Source organism: Choloepus didactylus, chromosome 4, assembly GCF_015220235.1.
Source record: "Choloepus didactylus isolate mChoDid1 chromosome 4, mChoDid1.pri, whole genome shotgun sequence".
NCBI lineage: Eukaryota > Metazoa > Chordata > Mammalia > Pilosa > Megalonychidae > Choloepus > Choloepus didactylus.
This window is the reverse complement of record NC_051310.1, coordinates 74466753-74490630: the sequence shown is the minus strand read 5'-3', so window position 1 is coordinate 74490630 and position 23878 is coordinate 74466753. Positions and strand designations below refer to the sequence as shown.

At 36.2% G+C, this 23878-nt stretch overlaps 1 protein-coding gene across 1 annotated transcript in view; it reads right to left on the bottom strand.

Annotated features, from left to right (window-relative positions):
* Nucleotides 1-23878, bottom strand: part of MTMR10 (myotubularin related protein 10) — a 57437-nt gene that overhangs the window by 18035 nt on the left and 15524 nt on the right. The window contains exons 3-8 of the mRNA XM_037832860.1: nucleotides 16792-16928; nucleotides 15154-15226; nucleotides 14539-14681; nucleotides 8081-8171; nucleotides 1799-1970; nucleotides 69-156 (exon numbers count right to left, since the gene is read on the bottom strand). Coding sequence (XP_037688788.1) covers nucleotides 69-156; nucleotides 1799-1970; nucleotides 8081-8171; nucleotides 14539-14681; nucleotides 15154-15226; nucleotides 16792-16928 — 704 coding nt within the window. The remainder of the gene's footprint in view (nucleotides 1-68; nucleotides 157-1798; nucleotides 1971-8080; nucleotides 8172-14538; nucleotides 14682-15153; nucleotides 15227-16791; nucleotides 16929-23878) is intronic.

Sequence of the window (23878 nt, the reverse complement as noted above, 5' to 3'; positions counted from 1 at the left end):
GAATATTCAGTTAACTCATTAAAAAATATATACATTGGCATTAACTGAATCTAACAGAAATCACTTACTGGCACCCTTCTTCCAACAAAAGAATGGGAAAAGATCTTTAGGTCTTGGTCTGCTAAAGAACTTGGCACTACAAAGTACTCTGGAAGGCTGGAGGAGGAGAGAAAAAAAGATCTCAGCAGAAGAGTCCCATGCTTCAGGCAGAAAAATTAAACACACTGATCCCCACTGATGTGCACCCCACAGTGTCCACAAGGTGGGCTTGCCAGCCCTTCAGATGCTTTTCAGCACACACTGCTGCTTACTGGTGACAACATTTAAATTCAAGGGTGGCAGAAGATTCAAGTATGTGCTCCAAAGCACCGTCCTCAAAACTCTACTCTTAGAAGTTCCTGGTCCTGGCTCAACCAGTAATAGCAGAGTATTGCTTCCTGAAAGGCTGCTTATGTACAAGAAATAGGGATTTTCATAACATTAAAATAAAGCACCCCTAAAAATCCATGAGTATAAAATGATACCTAAAAACCAACAAATTTAAAAAACAATTTCTAGGTCACTTTTGGAGGATTCTAGGGAACCAGCTTATTATTCTAAAAACTGGTAAGGAAAGGAAGTAAACACTTTATACTGCCTTTCTTTATTAACTATGTTTCAAGCAAAGAACTGATGAGAGAAAAGTTTGACAAAGTAGAAAGAATGACAGAATCAAGAGTATAGCCAATAGCAACAAGATGGTGGATCTGGGAAATGGTCCTCATACTTTTCAAAAATGAAAACCATTTCTGGCAGCTGAAACCACTATGTGAAAGGAGAACTTTGTACTAATGGGTCAGGCTGACAGCCTCTGGACCTGCTGCTGGCCAATTAGCATCACAAAGAGAGAGCAGCCCCAGGAGATCATGTGTTCCACCATGGGGGCCCCCAGACATTAAAGCTGAGCCTAATTCAGCCTCTAGCCCTAACTTAACATTTTATAAGAAATACAGAAGATGGAGAAACATATTAAAATTTGGCATCATGGGGATAAAATTAGCACTATCTAAAACATAGAAACTTTTACAGAAAGATGATCTGATTTTGTGAACACAGGAACGGGGAGGGAGGGTAAAGAGACTGTTAGAGAGTAAAAAGCTGAAGAGACACACCAAGCAACTTCAGCATGAGGACCTTTTTTGGATACTGATCTGAACAAACCAACTGTAAAAGACATTTTCAAGATATAAATGCAAACGAACACTGGCTGGATTATTGATAATAGTAAGGAATTATTGTCAATTTCTTTCAATAGATATTGATATCATAATTATGTTTTTAAAAATCTCATTTTTAAAGCAAAATATTCATTACAACACTACATTGATTAAAAACAAATATCTCTAGCTTACAAAGTGTGACTTTGTGGTTGTGAAAACCTTGTGGCTCACACTCCCTTTATCCAGTGTCACAGATGAGTAGAAAAAAGGGGACAAAAATTGAATGAATAATGGGGGGGGTGTTCTTTTTAACTTTTATTTTTATTTTTTTTTGGAGTAATGAAAGTATTCAAAAATTGTGGTGGTGAATGCACAACTATATGATGGTACTGTGAACTGATTGTACATTTTGGATGACTGTATGGCAGGTGAATATATTTCAATAAAACTGAATAAAAAATATATTCTTCTTTTAAAATTGTAAAAAAAAACCACAAATATCCCATTAGCCCTGACTTGCAAGTTACCAAGACAGCAGAGCTTATTATTCACAGAGAAGTGCCTCCCAATATAAACACTACCGTTAAAGGTGGACTTACCAAGTGGATATCATGTAACCCTCATTAATAGAACAAACTCTCCACCCGGAAGCACCCGTCCTCTTGATTTCTCTGTCCCAATCAGAGTAAGTTTCGAACAGAGGAGTTTTTTGGCTGTTCCCACCACCAGCTCCTCCTCTACTTCCTGAGGGTAGTCCATTTATTTTGTTGGCTATAGGAAAAAGCATTACTGTTAATTTTGTTTGAACAATCACATCTGCATCCAATATGCCCTTTCCCCTTTTCTTGCCCTTGGTCACATATACCCTGGTGGCTCTGGAATCTCTTCTCTGCTTCATCTTTCAGGTCTCTCCAAGAATCTTCTTACCCCTTCCAGCAGTCCTGAGAAAGATGTAATCCTCTTCCTCTCTGTCTTTGTCCTTGTCCAGCTCTCTCCCAACTCCTTAAGCACCTTTGATTTTCTGACCTTCTACTGGTTCTATCTCCTCTGCCTTCATACATAAACAGGTGAACTTGAATTTGAAAACACTTTCATTTGACCATGTTGGACCACTCCTCTTACAGACCAACTTCCCAAATGATGAACAAGGCCTGCTGCCCATATTTCTTCTCCATATATTTTCCCCTTAACTTTCAATTGCCTTCCATCCCAACTGTTCTATGGAAACCATTCCCAACCCTCCTTCATCCTCCTGCCTCAAATTGTGGGTCATTTGCTAGTTTTCTCCCCATTTTCTAGAAAGAATGAATGCATTCAATGATCATCTCTGTTCTCAAGTCCTCCAAATCATCTTTCTAAAACTGACTTCTCAACCCTTTTCCATGTGCTCATTGTGAGATTCTTCATTTCCTGTATCTACTCAGTTTTCCTCAGAAAAGCTCACAAAGGTTTCCTGCACCCCACATGGAGATTCCACAGAGAGGGCCGAGACTTGAATCTCTTTATTAAGGAGACTTCTCTGAGAGCTGAAGCTGCCATCACCTGTGGCCATGCCCACAGCTTTGGGAGGACCCGGAGAGTGACTAGAGAGAAAGAAGGTGTCCCAAGAGGTAAGCTGAATCTACCCTGCCAATCTGGGATGACAAACGTTACCACCCCTCCTGGTCCAATGTCCTACTGCTGCAAGCTATAGGACATTCCATTGCCCTTGAACCAATCTGCATCTAGCAGTAAGACACATTTCCCAGAAAAGATGCTTTAATGATGCCAATCCCTTGCCCTAAACTTTTAATCATCCTCATTCTCCAACTGAATTAAGCATGCCTATATGGCTTCTCTTGGCCTTTAAGATCCCTCACATAAATGACCTGACCTTTATTTCCCATTACTCCCTAAACTTCCACTCTCCCCTGTAGCCAATCAAAACCCATCACTGTCCCATGAACATGCCACATCCATCATACAGACCAATTTATTTATTAATTCCTGGCTCAAGACAGGTATTTTCCGAGAGCCAACTATGTGCGAAGGCCTGAGAACTAAAAAAAACATGAATAAGATTTGATTTTTTAGTTAAGATTTTTAGGGACTAAGTTCCACAATAATCAAAGTTTGTAAGCAACAAGAAGACTGGATGTTTGGGGACAATGAAAGCACAGGGGAAGCCCTAGCTCTCACTGGAGAGGAAGGCTGGCGCATCAAAGGCTTCATGACTACACCACATCTGAACAGAACCCTAAGGGACTAGTCAAAACCTGCCAGGTGGCTGGCAGGAAGGTAAGCACACTGGGCAGAGATGGCCATAAAAAAAACCTTGGAACAACTGTATAACATCAAGTAATGAAATATAGCTAGAGCGCTGAGGATACAAGGGATGGCGGCAGCAGGCTGGAAAGTCAGAAGAGGCTGAGACTGTGCTGCCCAATAGAGCAGCCACTAGCTCCACATGCCTATTTAAATTGAAATGAAATGAATTACAATCAAATACAATAAAAAATCCAGTTCCTGGCTGCACTGGCCACATTTCAAATGCTCAATAGTGCAGATTAGAGAACATTTCCATCATCACAGAAAGTTCTACTGGACAGTGCTACTCTATATTACAAAGGGTCTTATGTGCCATGTTAGGAACTTTGAATTTTATCCTAAGTGGCATCAGAATCACCCAGCAATTCTAATTTTAACATGGCTTGTTAAATATTAAAATGTTAATTCTAAGCACATATCCCAGATGCATACTCCATCTCACCTCCTTCTCTGGGGTAAAACAACCACCAGAAAGTGTGCTGGGAGGACCTGGAGGTTGTGTTATCTCCAGAACGCAAAACCTTCATGGAATTTCCCAGCAATTACCACTTTATACACAGTGTGCCAGAGAACCAACAACAGAGAATGCTATTCAACATTAGGAAAAACAAGTAATTCACCATATGGCCAAATTAAAGGGGTAAATATCCAAATAATCAGCTAAGTGCAGAAAAACATTTGTTAGAGTTCAACATCTGTTTATGATTGGAAAAAAAAAACCTTTAGCAAATTAGGAATAAAAGGGACTTTACCTTGATAAATTGTATCTATCAAAAACACAGCGAACAGCATCCTCATCAAAATCAGGAACAGAAACAATACCTGCTACCTTTATTACTATGTAACATTGACACAGTCAGACAATCAACACCAAAAAAAATAAAAAATAAAAAATAAAAAAATAAAGAACACACTCAGTGATAGAATACTCCTAGGAAAAGAGTCTGGAATTGAATACTTTTTAGTGTTTTGAGTTACAGCTAGTGCCAGATTTATGGGATTGTTCCTCTGGCAAAATGTAGCCTCAAGTTTAAGAACAGACAAATCTTTCGGAACATAAAGCGAGTGTCTTTTATTGTTTGCCATTCTATAGGTTTCTAGTGTTCAAAATCTGTGCCTGAGATTTCAACAACCAGGACTACACCTTCTGTATGTTGAATATCTTCCTCAGTGAGAGCTCATTATGGAATGTGTGGTAGATACTCCATCCGGTATTGTAAGAATCTGGAAATTCTAATGCTTTCCAGGAAGTCCCAAAGGCATGACAGCAGTGGCTTGCTCCACATGTTGATCACTAGGAGGGCTCAAAGCCACAGATCAGCAAAGTGAGTCATCTTAGGGAGAGGTGGCTCTCTTGACAGCTTCCTAACTGAGGCTTTGCAACACAGCTGCTCAGCAGACTAAAAGTAAAACTGTGCTGACTCCTCCTGATCGAAGCCCATCTTCTGGGGTACAATTCAGAAGTCTAATCCTAGAATGAGTTGAGATGATCATGAAGGTTTCCATTTAATTAGCCCCGTCCATCTCTAGAACAGCTTTGAGCAACAGCAAAGACAGTAAAAGTGGTCAGCACAGGAATAAAAAAGCCTATCACTTGGATGATACTGCAGAAATCAGAAGTCATAAAGAAGGGTGAAGAAGGTAAAAAGAGAACTTAACTGACATTCAACAGAAGCTAGTCAACAAAGCGGTGCATAACTGGGGTGTGAAAAATAATCCCTCTGGGAGATTCTGAGTTTGTGTGTCTGTGAAGGAATCAGGATGGTTGTATTTCTAAAACAAGTCAGGTGATTCTGATGCATGTGGCTGGTTAAGAACTACCAATATTCAAGAGACAAAAGGATGAACTGCAATCATTTATAGCTGCCCTCAGAATCTCAAGAGAACTGATAAGTAAATGTTAAAAATTCCTCAACTGTTTCAAAAGGACTGTGTGCTCTGTAAGTGGTTTCAAATAAGTATTTAAAAGAAAACCCAATGCCAGGACCTATGTTAATAGAAAGGAAACAGCTAATTTATAAAATAAATTTCACTGATAATGTTCATTTTCTGATGTGAGGCTGTATTACAATCTCAAAATACACTGACCTTTCGTAAGCACCATATCTGTCATGGAGCAGAGTTGCTAACACTGAGGCTGCAGATAATTCCATGAAGCTTTCAATTCTGTAGTCCAGAAGCATAATCTGACATCTTAACAATTTTATAACAAAGAGGAAATTGTACTTTTTGGACACTATTTCTCCAATAATAATCTGACTGATGAAAAACAGAGTCCTCACAGTTTCCTTCAAGTTAGAAAAAAATAATAGGATCACTGTTGTCCGTGCTAGTGCCTCCTGTGGTCTTTGTGTGTAAAATGTTCTAAAGCTTGTGAGTGCTACACATCTTCCTGTACTTTAAGAGTACTCAGAGAGATATCTGGATGACTGCTGAGCTTCTCAGAATGCTTTTTCCTCATGTGATGCCAGACATGAAAAAAGACATCAGAAATCCTCAGGGCAGCTAAAGGATCCTTTTCTTAGATAATTGCAGAGAATGTCCTCCAGCTTTAGATCTGATTTGTGGAAACAGCTTTGTCACCTACCTGCCTGCAAAAAGGACTTCTTTAATCCAGCCAATGAATCAAGGTGTCATCCAGAAGTTCAAGAGTGGATTATTGGGCATCTTTCACTCACAAATTAATGAATTCTGACTGCAGTGTGTGGAAATTTCAGGCTTCTTTTGATCTTAAAGATGCAGTTTATGCTTCTGCAACAGCAGGGAAGGATATTAAAGGACGTCATTACACTATGAGGAATCTTAACAAAACTTTGGCCAAGTGTTATGCTTATGAAGTACTTGTCGAAGAAGGAGGAGTCTGAAGGATATAATATAAAAAAGTGTGCCTAAATATTTTAAGTATTACCAAATTTTGTAACAAACTATATTAAGAGGAGAGGAATTGACTGATGTAAATATGAAAACCAGTAGAAGAGCTATGAGTTGAATAAACACTCTCAAGTTTATTATAAAACCAAGAGATGCCACAAGAAATGAAGAAAAGCATGAAAAGTTACTTAATCAGGCATCAGGTTACCACTTATATAATAAAATTTACTGTATTTGCTGAGCCCAAATCATTACATCACTGCAGAAGTCATGGATCTATACAATGGACTGAATAATTTCTATCAGAAAAATGTAGCATCAAGGACTGTATCATAAATAAATTTAAATGAGGATCAAAGACTCTCTCCTACAGCTCTTATGCTTCTTGTAACTTCCATTTCAGCTCCTCTACTGTAACTCTGGGTGAGGATATTTTAAAGATAACCTTGGTGATTACAGTTCTATAACTTGATAATGACCCAAAGGATATTCAGCTGACTAAAGTATCTACAAAACTTTACTTTTAGACAAGTGAATTTTCTTTCTATTAAGAAATAAACTTTAAAAAATCTGTATTACTCAAGTATGAGTTACAGTTAGTGTACATTTTGATAAGAAAAATTGTTACAAATGCTTTTGTTTTCCATTTTTCTATAAATACAGTACTATAAGATAAAAGCTGTTCTGCAAGGCATTTTTTTCATAAATCATTGCTATAGTGTCGATAAGTTTCTTTTAAAATACCAAATTCATCTGCAGATACTGTAAATACTATATTTTAATGTATTTACAATACAGTGATACCAAAATATGCTTTTATTATTATACAAATTAGTTAAATTACTATCATGTCCTGAGGCAACAAAATATAAAAGTCCAGTAAGATTACTGATTGGTAAGATCCCCATCCATATCATGCTGGGGTGAATAGATCTTTCATTATAAATCCTCAATGGATTTATTTTTCTTCCTTACTGGAATGGGAGAGCACATGCCTCAGTAGGTGAGTCAATATGTGGTAACTCACCAGGAGGCTAACATGAGCTATGTGCCTATCTTGTTATGAGATTTTAAAAAACAGTTTATTAAAATTACATTTGCATATAGACAGTATACAAAATTACATGATCATCTGGAATTTTCCTTGGTGATGTCATGGCTGACACAGATATGTGAACAAAATTATTTTATTTAAAAAAAAAAAAAAAAAAGCTGTTTAGAATATACCTGACTTTGGTACAAATGCTTTTTTTCATCAAGCTTATTCAGAAATAGTCAATTATTTTGACAAATTTAATGAAGTTCAGCTGAAAAGACATCCTGTCAAAAAAGACTATGCTTTTCAACTATCTTTTAGTTTTCTCCCAGTTTTCTTAAAAGACAAAATTACTTTAACTCAAGATACCAATTTAAAGGGGGGGGGGCGGAATATTGATCTTCCTTCGCCATAAAATACAAGCCAATGTGACTTTGACTTGATACTTAAAAGCCCGTATTTGCAGCTACTTATAGGTTCTTCCTGGTCACTCATCAAGAAAAAATTTGACAACTATTTGGTCCTTTTAGTAAATAGTATGTACTTCTCTAACAGTTATGAAGCTACAATCATTAAAGCTTATGTACTTTGAGGCTTCTGGTAAGCATAAGAATAAAATTTATACAATATAAAGTTACTCACAATATTTAATTATTTTCATATTTACCTGAATTGTGGTATTTTTTCCCAACATATTCAAATGCAAAGAGTAGCTGGAGGTCTGTTGGCTGGGAATAATGAGCTATTGCAAGGCATACCTAGGAAAAATTCTACATTTAGAACTTGATTTTAACACACTTTAATTAAATGAAATGTACAATAAGGCCTTGATTACTGGGAATGTCATCTTGGAGTAGTGATTATAGATACTCATTTATATGTTTTTCTGTTGACCTAGAATGTGAAAGTACTCCTTGAAGCTGGGCACCTCATTCATTGTTGTGCCCCCAGGACAGTTTCATTTCAGTTAGTATATTGTTAAGTATTCAGTATATGTTGCTGAGATGAATTGTAACAAGAAAGTAATTTTATTCAAATAAATGAAATTTGAAAGCTAAAGAAGCATTCTCCAAAGAGAAAAATCACATACTCATTCCTAAACAAAAAAAAAAGAAGAAAGTTTCCTTTTTGCTGGACTATAATAATTAAATACCAGCAATTTGGAAGGTTTAATATAAGGCATGAAACTTTAATGTCCATACCTATGGATTAAAAAAGCTGAACTTAGTAAAGACATGACGACAAAAACAAATTGTCAAGAAACTAAAAAAATACTTGGGTGGCTCAGAGGTATATTTGAAAAACTGTGTTTATGTAAGATGGTTTAAGACCATGCCCTGTGGTGGGAAAAGCATGAACTTTCAATTCAAATGACCAAGACTTGAATCCTAGGCTCTCCTGTTCACTTGCTATGTAAACTTGGGTGAAGTCCACTCCTCTCTCTTAGCCTCAATTTGCTCTTCTGTAAAATGAAGACAACACCTTCAGCTGTGGTAAAGATTAATGATCTCAACGCATGCCTGGCCTTTGGAAGAGCTCCATACATGGAAATGGGGTTGCTGTTATTCTCAGCTGCTGCTGGATGGAATGAAGGACAGCGCATTAGCTTACAAAGCCCTGTAGCCACAGTCTAGACCCTAGACTGTGGGGAGAAAGCATTCTTAAACGAGCAAAGAAGAAAGAAGAAACTTAAGACATGTAGGGAGAGAACAGAAGACCTTTCTTAAAACTTAAGTGTTAAGCCACATTCACATACTTGTAACAGTGAGCAAGCAAGAAACGTTTAGATGTTAGTTTATGTCAAATTAGTGGTGTTTGGGTAGGCTGATACAAAGTCCATTAGCCAACAAGTATGTATCAAAAGGTTTCCTGTCTTACTAAATTAAAACATACAACTAAGAAGATGAATATTAGAGTTTATCATTAGTTATGACCAAAAGTAATGCTTCCTGAAACTAACTTAATATCTTGATTTTTCAACACCTATAGGAGCGTATTCTATGAGGGTCCCACTTTCAAAAAATAAGAGATGATTTATCTACATTTCCAGTCCTAATCCATTCAATGGTCTACCTTAAAGCACTTCTTCTAGCAGCAAAATTACTTAAATCTGTATCTTGAAAAAGTCCTCCTCACTTCCTGTTTCTCTGGGCACCATATTTAGTTTATAAGCTTTGTCGCACTTTTCTCTAGAATATTTTTCATATTTGTCCCAATTCTCTGCACATAGCCACATCCTTAAGTCATACTCATGGTACCTCCATGCACTTTCCTACACTCTAAAAATACTCTCTTCTACAAGATTAAATTTTGACAAACAACTTTGCTCTCTTGATAATCTGCTGTGGTTCCTAGATACCTGCATCATAATTTAAATCTCCTTATTTCCGATTCTCCACAAAACTGGTTCTCCTCTACCAGATACCTTTCACCTTCCAAACAGTCCCCCACAATTGCATCTCGTCCAAGAGAAACAAGTCTACACAAATTCTGCCTGATTTAGCAACTCTAGCACACACTCTTGGGAATGTCTCTACTCCTCTCAGCCAATCATGCTTTCTCTTGTAATTAATATCTCTGTTCAACACTACTCTCTTCCTAGACCAAGCCAATGTACAATATTAATCACAGAATCCCTTCAGTTCTCTGCATGACATTTCTGATATAAAGTGTCTCTTTAGTTAACTGTGCCTATGGAGGTGTACTTTAAAGGCATTTACAAAGTAGTAATGAGTATGGATAAAAAGTAGGTCATAGGTAGTTCTTTGTTTTACTTCTACCATTAAATTCAATTCCTCAAAGGTAGATGCCACTTCTCTCATTCATTCAACAGGTATTTACCGTGCATCTACTATTTCTAAGCCCTGGGGATGCAGCAGTGAATAAAACAGACACAAATCCCTGTCCTCATCAAGCTTACTCTAGTAGGGAGAGAATAACAAGCACGATAACAGGAGAAAATATAGTAAGTCAGATTAAGTAAGTGCTGAAGGACAGAAAAGAAACAAAGCAAGGAGGGGTATATGAAGTGCTACAGTTAGGGAAGCAGGTAATAATTTAGAGGGGGAGACCAGGAAAGGTCTCTCTGAGCAGGCAAGTATAGACGTGAAGATCTTTGCCTTTTGCGGCATCTCTTCAGTAGTTTTCCAAAGGTGCTTTGGGCCCAACAGCAGCTGTGCTAGGACACTGACAAAATTAGTTACTAACATATATTAAGGAAAATGTTCCAAGCCAATAATACTAGTAGATCACCTTCTCTAAGACATTTAGGAAATAGTCACAGGTCTTGTTTACACGAAAGAAATTCAGAGTACTGATTATGGAATGTGTGGGTTTGTGATTTTTTTGTTTTGTTTTGTTTTTTCTTTTTTTTGGTATCTAAGAAGCAAAAAACAAACAAAGGTTACCTGCTAGACAAAAAACATTTACTGTTTCTGGAAAACTCATTAAAAATAGCACAGCATCATACTTATAAAGGTTAGGAAACAAGTGTGCTCAGTAGCATCTACATTTAAAGAAGACTATGAAAAATATCATGAAACTGAAATTGATTTTAATAATTTGTACAATGGTTGATTTGGGAGGGGAACTACTTGAACTAAACTTGTTGTCTGATAGTGCAATGACAAGGGTATATAACTTATTCTTGTATAACCTAAGTAAGGAGTATCTTTTCATATACAGACAAAGGATATAAAAACTTGTGTATCTGGATTAAATTCAGGCTATCACTGTGGAACATTCTGAGAAGAGGAAGAAAATCAGGTGTTCTTTTCTTTCATAAACACTATTTAAAAGGCTAATATCCACATTCCCAGCGTTCACCACTATTAAGAGTTTGAAAGACTTAAGACTTAAAAAATTAGGTCTCATTTTTTTGTGTAAAATTAATTATAATTTTGCAATTACTCCCTACACATTAAAATTTTTTTTTTGTACAACTCTATCTTTAAAAATTGCCTTTGAAGGTCAAGTTCATTTGCCTTGGTTATCATAGGAAATGAAGAAGATCTTGGTATTAAAAACATCAAATTATGGTAAACATTTTATTGTAGGAAAACACCTAAGCTCAAATTCTTTTTGAACCAATTTTTGGACCAAGGCTAATATTCTTCCCTGGACAGAAGCCAAAAGTACCCACATTGATGGTTTCTCCTCAGGCTGGCTGGTGGCACAAGCACTGGAGAATCCATGAGACACTTAAATCTCATACCTTATCAAGTTCTACCTAATCTACCTAAAACTGGTTTCCTTTATTACCATGGTCTCTCTGAAAGCCACCAAGGAGTAAATGTCACATTAGAGGCAAAAATGACAGTTCAGGAAAAAGCCAACTTGTTCTTTAAACAAATTAGTTGAAATTTTCACTTCTATAGTAGGTCTGAACAAATGGTTCACAAGAGGCCAACTAATTTTAGAACTGAGTGGAGATGAACAGCATATATTTAACTTACCAGCCCTATACAACTTTTAAAAAATGATGTCATTAAAAACAATTTTTTTTTTGGCCCCTCTTCTTTGAACAGAGGTTCTTCAAAAGGAAATGGTGGCTCAAAGTTGCTAAGAGGCTACATGTCCAAGCCTGTATCATCAAATCTCAGCTTTCTTTATATATATATTTATTTCACCAATATCCTTGTTTTCCCTTGACAGCTCAAGCATAATGAATATGAATGTTTATGGATACAGTTGCACAAAGTAATCTAATTTTGTCATAATACAATTTCGGCAATAACAACTAGACTACTAGAAGGTTTTAGAGCAACATTTAACAAAATGTGAACCAATTTAGCATTTTAAGACTTCATGTTTCAAACAGAAATACAAATGCCTTTAATATTTCAAAACTAATCAGTGGTTCACCTACCAGAGAACTCCGAACATGCATCTGGTTATTTGAAAACTACTTATAAAATCAAAGCATTTTCCAGAGAAAACTGAGCAAAGATTCCAGGAGGCAAAAATGAGCCCTAACTCCCCAGCTGCTGCCCAATTTTAGATGAAAAACATTCCCTTGAAATAAAAGAATATGCCAGAAGTTTGTTTTTAACTCACAATGCCATTAAGTGTTGAGAGCCACATAATTTAAACCTCTGTGTCTGAAAAAAAAAAATGTAAATCAGGAAAAAAATTCTCTATTTATCTTCCTTTTACTTCCATTTCTCTAGCCATTTTTTTTCTCTATTACTATACAATTCAACAGACAAAATGCATTTCTTTCTGGACTGAGGGAATCTGCTTCTTTATATTTTAAGATACTGGGGGAAAGTATTTTTGCCAGAAATTTGGTTTGGGAAAAAGATAAAAAGATGAACTTGACTGTTTTATTTACAATCCCCTTAACTCATTGACAGCAACACATCAAACAAGAGATATCCAGAATTCCCAGAGTGCTTATTATTTGATTCATTTGACAACTAATCATTAATGTGGAAATATCTTTTATGCTGCTATTTTGCACTGTTATCTAATTTTCATTTGTTCTTCTTCTCAACTAGATAAGGCAAGAGACTACATCTCATCCTTCTTTCTATCTTGCAAAACTTAGCACAGTGCCTCACACATAATAAATGATCAACAAATACTCCAGATGGCTCAAAAACTAAGCCAAATGTTTACTGATTTCCACTTAAGATGACTTGTTGAAATAGTGTCATCTGAAAAGTATAGTACACTAGAAGAGATGTCAGCTTTCTGAAAGACTACTAGGCCAACTGTATCAATTTCTTACTTTAAAAATATCCTGTCCTAACTCATCTCCCAAGTACCATTGTGTCCCTATCCTTGAGACGTGATAAAACTTGAAGTTAAAGGTTTTTTATAAGCAGGTTCTTGATGCTTCAATTGACTAAATTATAAGTATATTCAAGTTCAAGAGAGTATCTTGGCTAAAGCACTTAATACACAGTCTACTACTTAGTTAATTTTTAAAGTCTTTCTATATAATAGGCATCTCAAATTGGCAAAATGCCAGAATCACAAACTCCAAAATCTAACAGTTGAATAGGGCCTTAAAAGTTATCTGGCTGAATGTTCCCTTGCGTACCATGCTGGTAGATTGTTATCCTGACTCTATTTGAGAACTGTTAGCCAGATAGCCCACCACCACGCTAGCCAGTCCTAATGGCTACACACTTTAAGACAGTCATCTCACGTTTACTGTCCTGTGAAGAAACAGTTCGTTCTAGTCCTAAAAACCTATCTATCACCTCTTCACCAAAGCATATGAAGACAGCTATATTAAGATCTTTTTGACAGTCTCATTTCGATATAAACAGAAAATTTATTTCAGTTGAGTCTATTAACCACAGAAAAAAATGCATCCATTTCTTTGCTGGTGCAAAAGCTGCCTTATTTTTGAGAAAGCAACTTTTTATTTCACAAAGACACTATTCCTCTATTCCCAAAATATAGGAGCAGGCTTTCTCCTGGAAATTGTAATTATTCTCTGCATTTGTTGCACCTCAGCCTGGAACAGAAGGGCATTGGGCCCACCAGCTTTACTCCTTGGCAAAGCCTAAACATTGCCTCTAAGAAGCAGACTTTTACCCTTGAATTTTACTTCACAGGTTAAGCAATGAAAACACTCCCCAAAAGGAAGGGGGAAAATAAAACTTATTTAAGTGTCTCTAGCTTTTGACTGTGCCTGTCATCTACCATTCAAATTAATTCACTAAATTTCATTGAACTACTAATTATTAGGGCCCTCCATACCTATACATTTACCTAACCCTCACGTCAGCTAAGACACAATTTTCAGTTTGTTAAATGAAAACTTTTACCAAACCTCAATCACAATACATCTCTGACTTCTCAACCTTTTTTACCCAAGAAAGAAACAAGCTAGAAATGGTTTTAATTCACAAGGTATGTTAATTTTCTCATGATAGTCTTCAACATTTTAGGAACTGATAAAACTTATATAGAATACCTCAGAGTAGCCATAAACCAGCCAAAGCAAATAACTCTATTAATATTATCAGCTTTGACTTTACTTAAGGAGGTATCTGATGGTAACCTCTCCTAAAAAAATCTAAGCAACTGAGAAATGACAATTTCCATATAGAACTGAAATTGGTAAATATGGTGCAGAGTCCAGAACTTGATAAAACTTAACAGTATTACCTTTTTGGCACTTTCAGGACCTGATTCATCAAAGCGAAATCTGACAATCCTGAAATCTTTACAATAAATAATTAACTCTGTTGGATTAAATTTCAGTTTCTGGTTGGGGCCTAGGACTTTCTGCTTCCTCTTGTGGTCATTTACTAAAGAAGAAAAAAGAAAAAAAAGAAAATTTGTAAAACTTCTTGTTACTCACTCTATATACTTTAACAAATTCTTACTGAAAATAATTGGAAGGTCATCCATCACTTGAACACCACTTCTCAGGAATCTTTTATATTTGTCTATAGTTTCCTAGAACTCTGGGCAGTCTATTTTAACTTTGCTTTTGAAAATATTTTAAATGATTCTTTTCACAAAACCACCCACCATCTGGACATTTAATCATCAAAATTTTAATTGAAGAGTGTAAAAAATTTAGAAAATATTTTGAAATTACATATTCTACAGCTCCACTTAAAAATAATTCCTCTTACTTTCATTATTTCCTGGGTCTCAAAAAAAGAGAAAAAGTAAACTTACAGAAAAAAAATTCCAACACAAATAATTTGAAAGACATGACTTTTCAAGCAATATTTCAAACAATATAGAGACTGAGTAAAGAATACAACATACCTGTGACAATTTGCTCAATACATGTTAAAGGGACATCATGTTCTCCAAGAAGAAGGTTTTTATAATAGAATTTCTGAAAATAAGAAAGTTATAGTCATGTGAATTCCTTTCCCAATAACCTCACCATGGTAATAAAAGCCTTACTTTTAAAGGTAATGAGAAATTCTGATGACTATCTCTAAAAAGAACAAAAAGCCTTTGCCTATGGGGCTATGACAACTTTAAGGATACAGCATCATAGAAAACACCTTAATAGTAGAGCAAGGGTAAAGTGAAAGACATACATATTGTGTTCATGTTCTTTCCGCCTTTCTTCCACACATTTTTTAACAGATGAAATTAGGTTAAAATGTATACAATACCAGTATCATATTCAAGATACATATCAATCACTGCATAGACAAAACATTTGCTTGTCTAGTTATGGTTAAATTTTTACCAAAATAATAAGTTAAAAGGGCTTCCTAAAGTCATCTAATTTTAATGGGCAAAAATCGTGGCTTGTTTTTCACAATGTGAAGATTTTATAACAGAAAATAACTATCTTTTTAGAGTGGAATGTCTACTAAAATAAAAATCTTTAGAAAATCTTTTGCAAACTCCAGCTCATTTTTTTCACTTGTTAACTAAGACTTTATGCTTCTTTTCAAACCAAAGACAGAATCGACACTATTAACTTGCCATCAGTAGGGCACTGTCTAAGTGATTCTTCCCAGTAGTGGTACTAGATTTAGGCTATGCCAGGTGTATGTTCCTCATATTATGAAGCCTGAGGTCAGGAAACACAGTGAAGCTTAAAGCAAAAGGAAAAACCCTAGACTACATTCAAATAAGCTAGTGTCCCTACATTTTAGGTTTCTGTAAAATACTTAATACTTACGGGATACAGATAAGCACACAAATATACAGTAAATATTATGCTAAGTTAATGAATGACTATATGAAATATATTACACAGTTAGATCTTTCAATTCATAATTGAATTCAATAATTTCAATTATTTTAGCTAATAGCTAAATATTTAATTAAAGAACAATTATTATTATAAATGAAAGAGCTAATCTGTAAATAGTGAGACAGCATAGCATAGTGGGGAAGTGTACAACACTAGAAATCAAAATAGAAAAGAGCTAAAAGTCCAGGATTTTTAAATTAATCACCTGAATTCTTCAATTTTTAAAAACCAAAGTTATATGAAATTGTTTCCCAGTAAGAACAGAAAATGGCAAGAGTTATTAAAGAAAAACTTTATCAATATTTTTCTCTAACTATACACTAGGAACTAGAATTGACTTTTTTGAAAAAGAACTAGAAAAAAATACCAAGAAATCAGTAAAATGTGCACCATTTATAAAATTATTGGCTAAATAAGTTTTTCTCTTTACAGTTAGTAATTAAGGATGTCTGTTTTTATAAGCAGATTAAACAAAACACAGTAACTTAAAACTATCCCACTAATTTTACTCCGTAGGTTCCATTCTCCCTAAACTTTATTTTGAATTTCAATGTAATACATCCCCAACATTATATTATTAATAACTTTATTGTAATTTTCCACACCTGTGTTTTATATAACAATATGTACTGCTTAGAGTCAAAAGCCATGATACAATTAAATGGCATACAAATAAAACATACCTGTAATGGCACTGGATCATCCGTAATAAAGGAAATTTTGAAGTTACTGCATATCAGCTTTCCCCACAAATCATACTGACTTGTGTCTGTCGCAATGCATTTTCTCACAAAATTGACTTCATTTACAACAATTTCTCCTTTAAAAAAAAAGAGAAATCCCCTTGTGTGAGCTATAACTACCACCATAAAATGTGAACAGTCACTGAGCAACCTAGAAGGAATACTTCATGATGACGAGGAAGCTATTAAGACGGAACATTCACTGAGAACTGACCAGGTAGCAGGCACTGTAAGCGCTTTACATCCTCACAACAGTAACAATAACAACAAGGTGGTGACTTCATTTTTAAGATATAGAAACAGAAGCAAAATAGAGGTTAGGGGTCTAAGCTAGCTGAACCAGAAATGCTGAATCCAAGCCTACACTCTTAACCACTATGCTATGCTGTCTCACTATTTACAGATTAGTATTTAATAACATGCCATGGTCTTGTTTTCACAATGACCACTTTGGAGACACTTTCCTTAGAAGGGGATGTCACAACCTCCTAGGAAACAACAGGCCCATCCCAGTATCTGGGCTTTTTAGCAGAGTCTGAACCATTCCTGGCCTGTGAGAAATCCTGGCCTGCTTCCTCAGGTGTGCATGTGCAAAAGGCAGGTGCATCTCCCCTCTTAAAAATGGTACCTGCTAAATACCACAACTTTGTAAGAAATTTTAAATGTCTATTTTTCTGCTTTCTTCTGGAAATGTGTTTCTGTCACCATTTATCAAAGACAGATATTTACCAGACACAGGAGATGCATATCGTATTGAAAGGCATTCTGGAGAAGAAACAAACTACACCCTTTTCTTTAGAGTATTTCTTGGTAGAATATTTACAATGTGTTTTATTAACATGTGACTTGCTTTCCTAAAGCAACATTTCCTTTGTGTAAGAGATGAGAAACAAAGTTTAGCTTTAACCTCAAAATTAATAATGTACTCTATTTATTTTAAAATATATTCCATAAAGCCAAATCAAGTTTTCCTCTGTACTTAAATCATAACTCAGTTGGCAATAAAACTTTAATATATAGTCTTAAAAGTTAAGAAGGAAGATGAAAGACATAAATATAAGAAATAAAAACAATAGTATTTATGTGTTTTGAAAAGAATAATCTTCTACGCATTTATTTGAACCTTGGATATCATTAAACCTGAATTTCAATACTTACAACTCAACTAGAACAGGGAATATTTTTATGCAATCAGACTCCAGGCTCAATGGCAGAAAAGTTAGGATACTGATCTACTTTAGCTAGACCTATCATTATAAAAACCTTAAATTGTAATGGGCAGTAGCCTGATACCGACAAACCCCAAACACCCAAAAATTCACGAAAAAGTAATAAAAAAACTATATTCTCAAAACAATCCTCTCTCTTTAACAAAATTGTTATCATAAATCAGAACTGCAATAATAAATTTTACTCAGAGTTCTTTAAAATGCTCAAGGCTATTTTTAAGAACAGCACCCTAACATTTACTGGAGGATTTACTTCAAATCTGCTCAGATCAAATGCTTGGCTCAAACCACATCAGTAATTTTCCATTCTGAAGACAAGCCTCTTAAATGTGACCTACAAGGCCCTCACTGTTCTTCTTTTAATCCCTCATGCTTACCAAACTCCCTCCCTATCTAGGGGATCTTTGTACGTGTTATTTCCATTTCCTGGAATATTCTTTCCTCCTCCCTTAGGCCAACCATGTCCTCAGAAATGCCCCTTTTTTTTTGGATCTCCCTGCCTAGGTTAAATACCCTCACCATATACTTGTAATTCCTAGAACTTAACCCAGCTTTTCTTTCTTTTCTATTCTTTCTATTCTTCCTATCTATCTATTTATTTATTTATTTATTTATTTATTGCCACAGACAGAAAACAGACAGACTGATTTTTGTTGAATGCTGAATTTTAGTACCTAGAACAGCAGCTAGTACAGGGTATGTGCCCATTAAATGAATGAATGAAATCACTTCATTAAACTGATTCACCAGACAACTACCACTGGCTGGACAGAAGCTGTTCCAGACAGAACAGAAGCCAGTATTTCAATATGGCCAAGCAGCCATGCAGGTCAGAAGATAAGGAATGTTTGGGTAAATTACACCAAATTAGAAAAATAAGGTCAAAGAACTGCCACTGGTTGCTTACTACATGCATACAGAGCAGTAAAATCTACCAATGTTTCCTAACATCTGTCCTGAGTCTTTCAACAACCTGTAAGGTAAGAAAGGCCAATGGTTTCTTTAATACACAAATAAGGAACTTGGACCCAAAGAGGTGCAATCACTTTCCTAAAATCTTAAAACTAGTAAGAGGCAAGCTTGGATCTTATAACCAAGTGTTCTAACTTCAAATCTAACACGTTTCCCTATACACATATAAAATCAAAAGTACTTTATTGAAGGAAGGGGTTGCAGTCTCCCCAAAGGTAAGGAGAATTTTCCCTACAGGATAGGAGGAGGTACTAAGGGGGAGAGGGAAAAACACAAGCACAGAAGAACAAGGTCAAACACCAGGGATATGTCTCCAATGTTTCTCAACCCAGGCTGCACACTAGCAACACCCGGGAGGCTTCAAGAAATGCCAGTGGTGGGCCCTATACCCGGAGATTCTACTTTATTTGGTCTAGGGTGGGACCAGGCATCGGGATTTTTTTCTTTATTACAGAAATTGTGGATTTACAGAAAAATCATGCATAATACACAGGATTCCCATATACCACCAACATCAGGATTTTGTAATAATTCCCCAGGAGATTCTACTGTACAACCAGAGTGGAGAATCCTAGTCTTTCTTAGGTATGTTCCCACTGGACTCTGGACACAATCACACTAGGCCAATAGCTTTTGATTTTCTCTTCTCTGTTACCTCAACACTGCTTTCTCCTCCTTTTCAAATAACATGCTCTTCTTTGTCAATGCTGAGGAAACTAGAGTCAAAGGCATGAGAGGGAGGGTGGCTTGTCTTATGATCTGGACTAGAACTCAGAAGAAGGGAGCAGCATCACACTGAGGAGTCCTATTAGGCAACTGGTAGCAAATGTGCTGTGGCCTGTGGCAGTGAAAGCTCCAGTGACCCATGGCAGTGAGGAGGAGCAGCAGTTTCCAAGGGGACAGTTTAGGAGGTACCTTATGCTAGAAGCTGACTTGAGGAATAAATAACTGTGGCCTTCTGAACAAAATGAAGGGCAAGCAACCAGACTTTGAACACTGCATCATTATTCTTATTCTAATACCAACTTACCAAATTTTCTGAGTATATAATCTGCACAAGGCACAATGCAAGGGATTGCAGCTAACAAAAACAGTGAATGACTGATTTTTACAGCCTTGAGGAAAGAAGAAATGGGAAGGGGTAGGAGAGACAGGGAATCCAGGGAGAATAAAATAATATAAGCAAAAGCACAGAGACTATAAAGCTTAACTTTCTACAAGACACATTTTAGATTCAAAGACACAAAAAGGCCGAAAGAAAAAGAATGGAAATAGATATACCACAAGAACCAATTATAAAGAGCTGGAGTGGCTATATTAGCATCAGATGAAATAGATTTAAAGCTAAAAAAAAGTTGCCAGAGATGAAGAGGACATTTCATAATGATAAAATGAATAATCCATCAGAAAACACAACAATTATAAACACACAGGGACCTAATAACAAAGCCCCAACATACATGAAGCGAAAATTGACAGAATAAAGAAGGAGTTAATTCAACAATACGAGTTGGAGACTTCATATATCACTTTCAATAACAGATAGAAAAATAGGCAGAAAATCAACAAAACTGGTAACAAGAAATTTTGGGAAATTAAACAACACACTCCTAAACAACAAGTGGGTCAAAGAAGATATCAAAAGGAAATTAGAAAATACATTGAGATGAGTAAAAATTAAAACACAATATTACAAACTTATGCAGCTAAACCAGCATACAGGGGGAAATTTACAGCTGTAAATGCCTAAATTACAAAAGAAAGCTCTCAAAACAATAATTCAACCTAAACTTCTACCTTATGAAGTTAGAAAATGAAGATCAAAATATACTCGAGCAAGCACAAGGAAGAAAATAAGTAAGATTAGAGCAAAAATAAATGAAATAGAGAATAGACAGAGAAAATCAATTAAACTAAAAGTGGTTCTTTGAAAAGTTCAACAAAATTGACAAATCTTTAGCTAAGCTGATGAGAGACAGAGAACAAAAATATTACTAAAATAGAAAATATTACTAAAATAGAAAATGAAATAAGGAACATCAGATTTAAAAGGATTATAAGGAATATCATAAATAACCATGTGCTAACAAATTAAGATAACTTACATGAAATGGACAAATTCCTACAAAGACACAAATTACTGAAACTGACTCAAGAAGAAACAGAAAATATCAATAGACCTATAACAAGTAAAGACATTGCATTTTGTAATTTTAAAACCTCCCACAAGGAAAATTTCAGACCCAGTTGGTGTCACTGATGATATATATCTACCAAACATTCAAAGAATTAATACTAATCCTTCACAAACTCTTCCAAAATATAGAAGATGAGGGCACACTTCCCAGCTCATTCTATGAGGACAGTATTATCCTGATATTAAAATCAGACCAAGGCATCACAATATCCCTTATGAAAATAGATACAAAATCCTTAGCAAAATACTAACAAACTAAATCCAGTGCTAAATAAAAATATACATCCTGATCAAGAGCAATTTATCCCAAGAATAAAAGGCTGGTTTTATAATCTGAAAAGAAATGACATTATTAACCGAATAAAGAGCAAAAACCATATTATTATCTCAATGGATTCAATGGAGTAACGACAATGTTCTAAAATTGTGGTGATGAATACACAACTACATGATGATCCTGTGAGCCACTGATTATACACCTTGGTTGGAGTATATGGTGTGTAACTATATCTCAATAAAATCACATTTAAAAACAACCACCACCAAAATAACACAAGACATCACTTCACATTTAATAGGTGGGCCATAATAAAACAGACAGACAACAAGTGTTGCCAAGAAATCAGACATAAAATGGTTCAGCTGCTTTGAAAAACAGTCTGGCAGTTCCTCAAAATGTTAAACACAGAGTTACCATGAGACCCCACAATTCTAGTCCTATGTATGTATCCAAGAGAAATGAAAACAAACATCTTCAGAAAAATTTGTACATGAATGTTTATAGCAGCATGATACACAACAGCCAAAGAAAGACAAACCACCCAAATATCCATCAACTGGCAAATGGATAAATAAAATGTGGGATATCCATACAATGGAATATTATTCAGTCACAAAAAGGAATGAAGTACGATACATGCTACAATATGGATGAACCTTGAAAACACTATACTAAGTGAATGAAGTCAGTCACAAAAGACCACACACACTGTATAATTCCATTATACAAAATGTCCAGAATTAGCAAATACACAGAGAAAGAAAGTAGATTATAGCTGCTTAGGCCTGGGAGTGAGAGTGTGGTTGGGAATACGGAGTGGCTACTAATGGGTGCCATGTTTCTTTCGGAGGAGAAATTAGATTGAAGTGATGATTCCATAATCCTATGAATATACTAAGAAACACTGACTTGTACACTTTAAATGAGCAAACTACACCGTATATGAATTAAATCTCAATAAAGCTGCTAAAAAAAAGTAACAGTGTCACATTATAGAAACCAAGAGACCCTGAAGAAGTACAATTTGAAAGGGGTGATCAAATGGGGTAAATGCTACAGAAGGGCTTAAGGGAATAATTTCCAGAAAAGATCTAATGGATTGGTAACTAAGAGGGCATTTGCAAGCTCCAAGGTAGGCATTTCAGAACATCTTATCAGATGAGGAAAATTGTGGTTCAAAGTAATTAAGTAATTCAATTTTCCCTGTTAGTAAACGACAGAACTAAGACTTTAATGCTTATCTGTGACCCCAAACTGTTAAATTATATTTTGTTGAAGGAATTTGGCAATGAAATGGGAGAGATGCAAACAGTAGAGGAAAAGAAAATGTTTCCGTTCAATGTTTAAAGATAGAAGAAATGCAGAAAGAACTATAGATGTAAAAGAATTACCTAAGAAAAGATCTTCAAGATATGAAGCAGGAGAACCTAAGACGGTGGCTAGGAGAGAGAGGGCAAAAAAACACCTCTATGAAAAATACTAGATAAAAGCCAGAAAGTGACCCAGAACACCAGTTCCAGCGATGCACCAGCTGGACAAGGTCTGCTAAATACACAGGGATTGTGCACTTGCTGAAACCGGGAGTCTGAGATCTGAAACGAGTGAGTAGGCTGCTGAATATTCAGCAGCCACACTGCAGTGTGGGGAAATTGTGGGTTGGTGTCTGGAGGCGGACTAGTTCTTTTTTAAAAAACCAAAAGCAGATACGGCAGCAAGAACCGCACAGTGAAGCACGGCAGGAACAGGTTGTGCGAACGCCTCAATATCTGGCATGGAAGACAGCCTTTTGCACACCTGCTGCTAATTGTCTAGGAGCGAGGAAGGCAGAGGAGAGTCAAGTGGGGAAAAAAAAACCACGCCCCTTGCAGCCATCTTCCCGGCAGGCTGGGAACGCCCCTGCCCGGCACCGGAGCCACAGCCCAGAGCCACGCCAAAAAACCCACTGTGACAGGAAGTGTTTCCAGCAACACACGCACATGCCACAATATCGGGCGTGGACAAAGCCTTTCGCACACCCACAGCTAATTGTCCCAGAGCTGGGAAGGCGGAGCTGTGCGAAAAAGGGGAAATTAACACGCCCCATTCAGCCATCCTTACAGCAGGCTGGGAACGCACCTACATGGCCCAGAGGCCCAGAACTTCCCTTGAGGGACGGTGCACACTTGTGATGTAGCACAACCTTCCCTCAGCAGAGGCCCGAGAAGGGCACAGCTTGGAACAGGGACCCACTTGGAAATCCCAGGGAACATACGCCAATACCAAGGACTTGTGGGTCAGTGGCAGAGACGATCTGTGGCGAGACTGAAATGAAGGTTTAGACTCTTGCAACAGCCTTAAATCTCCAGGAAC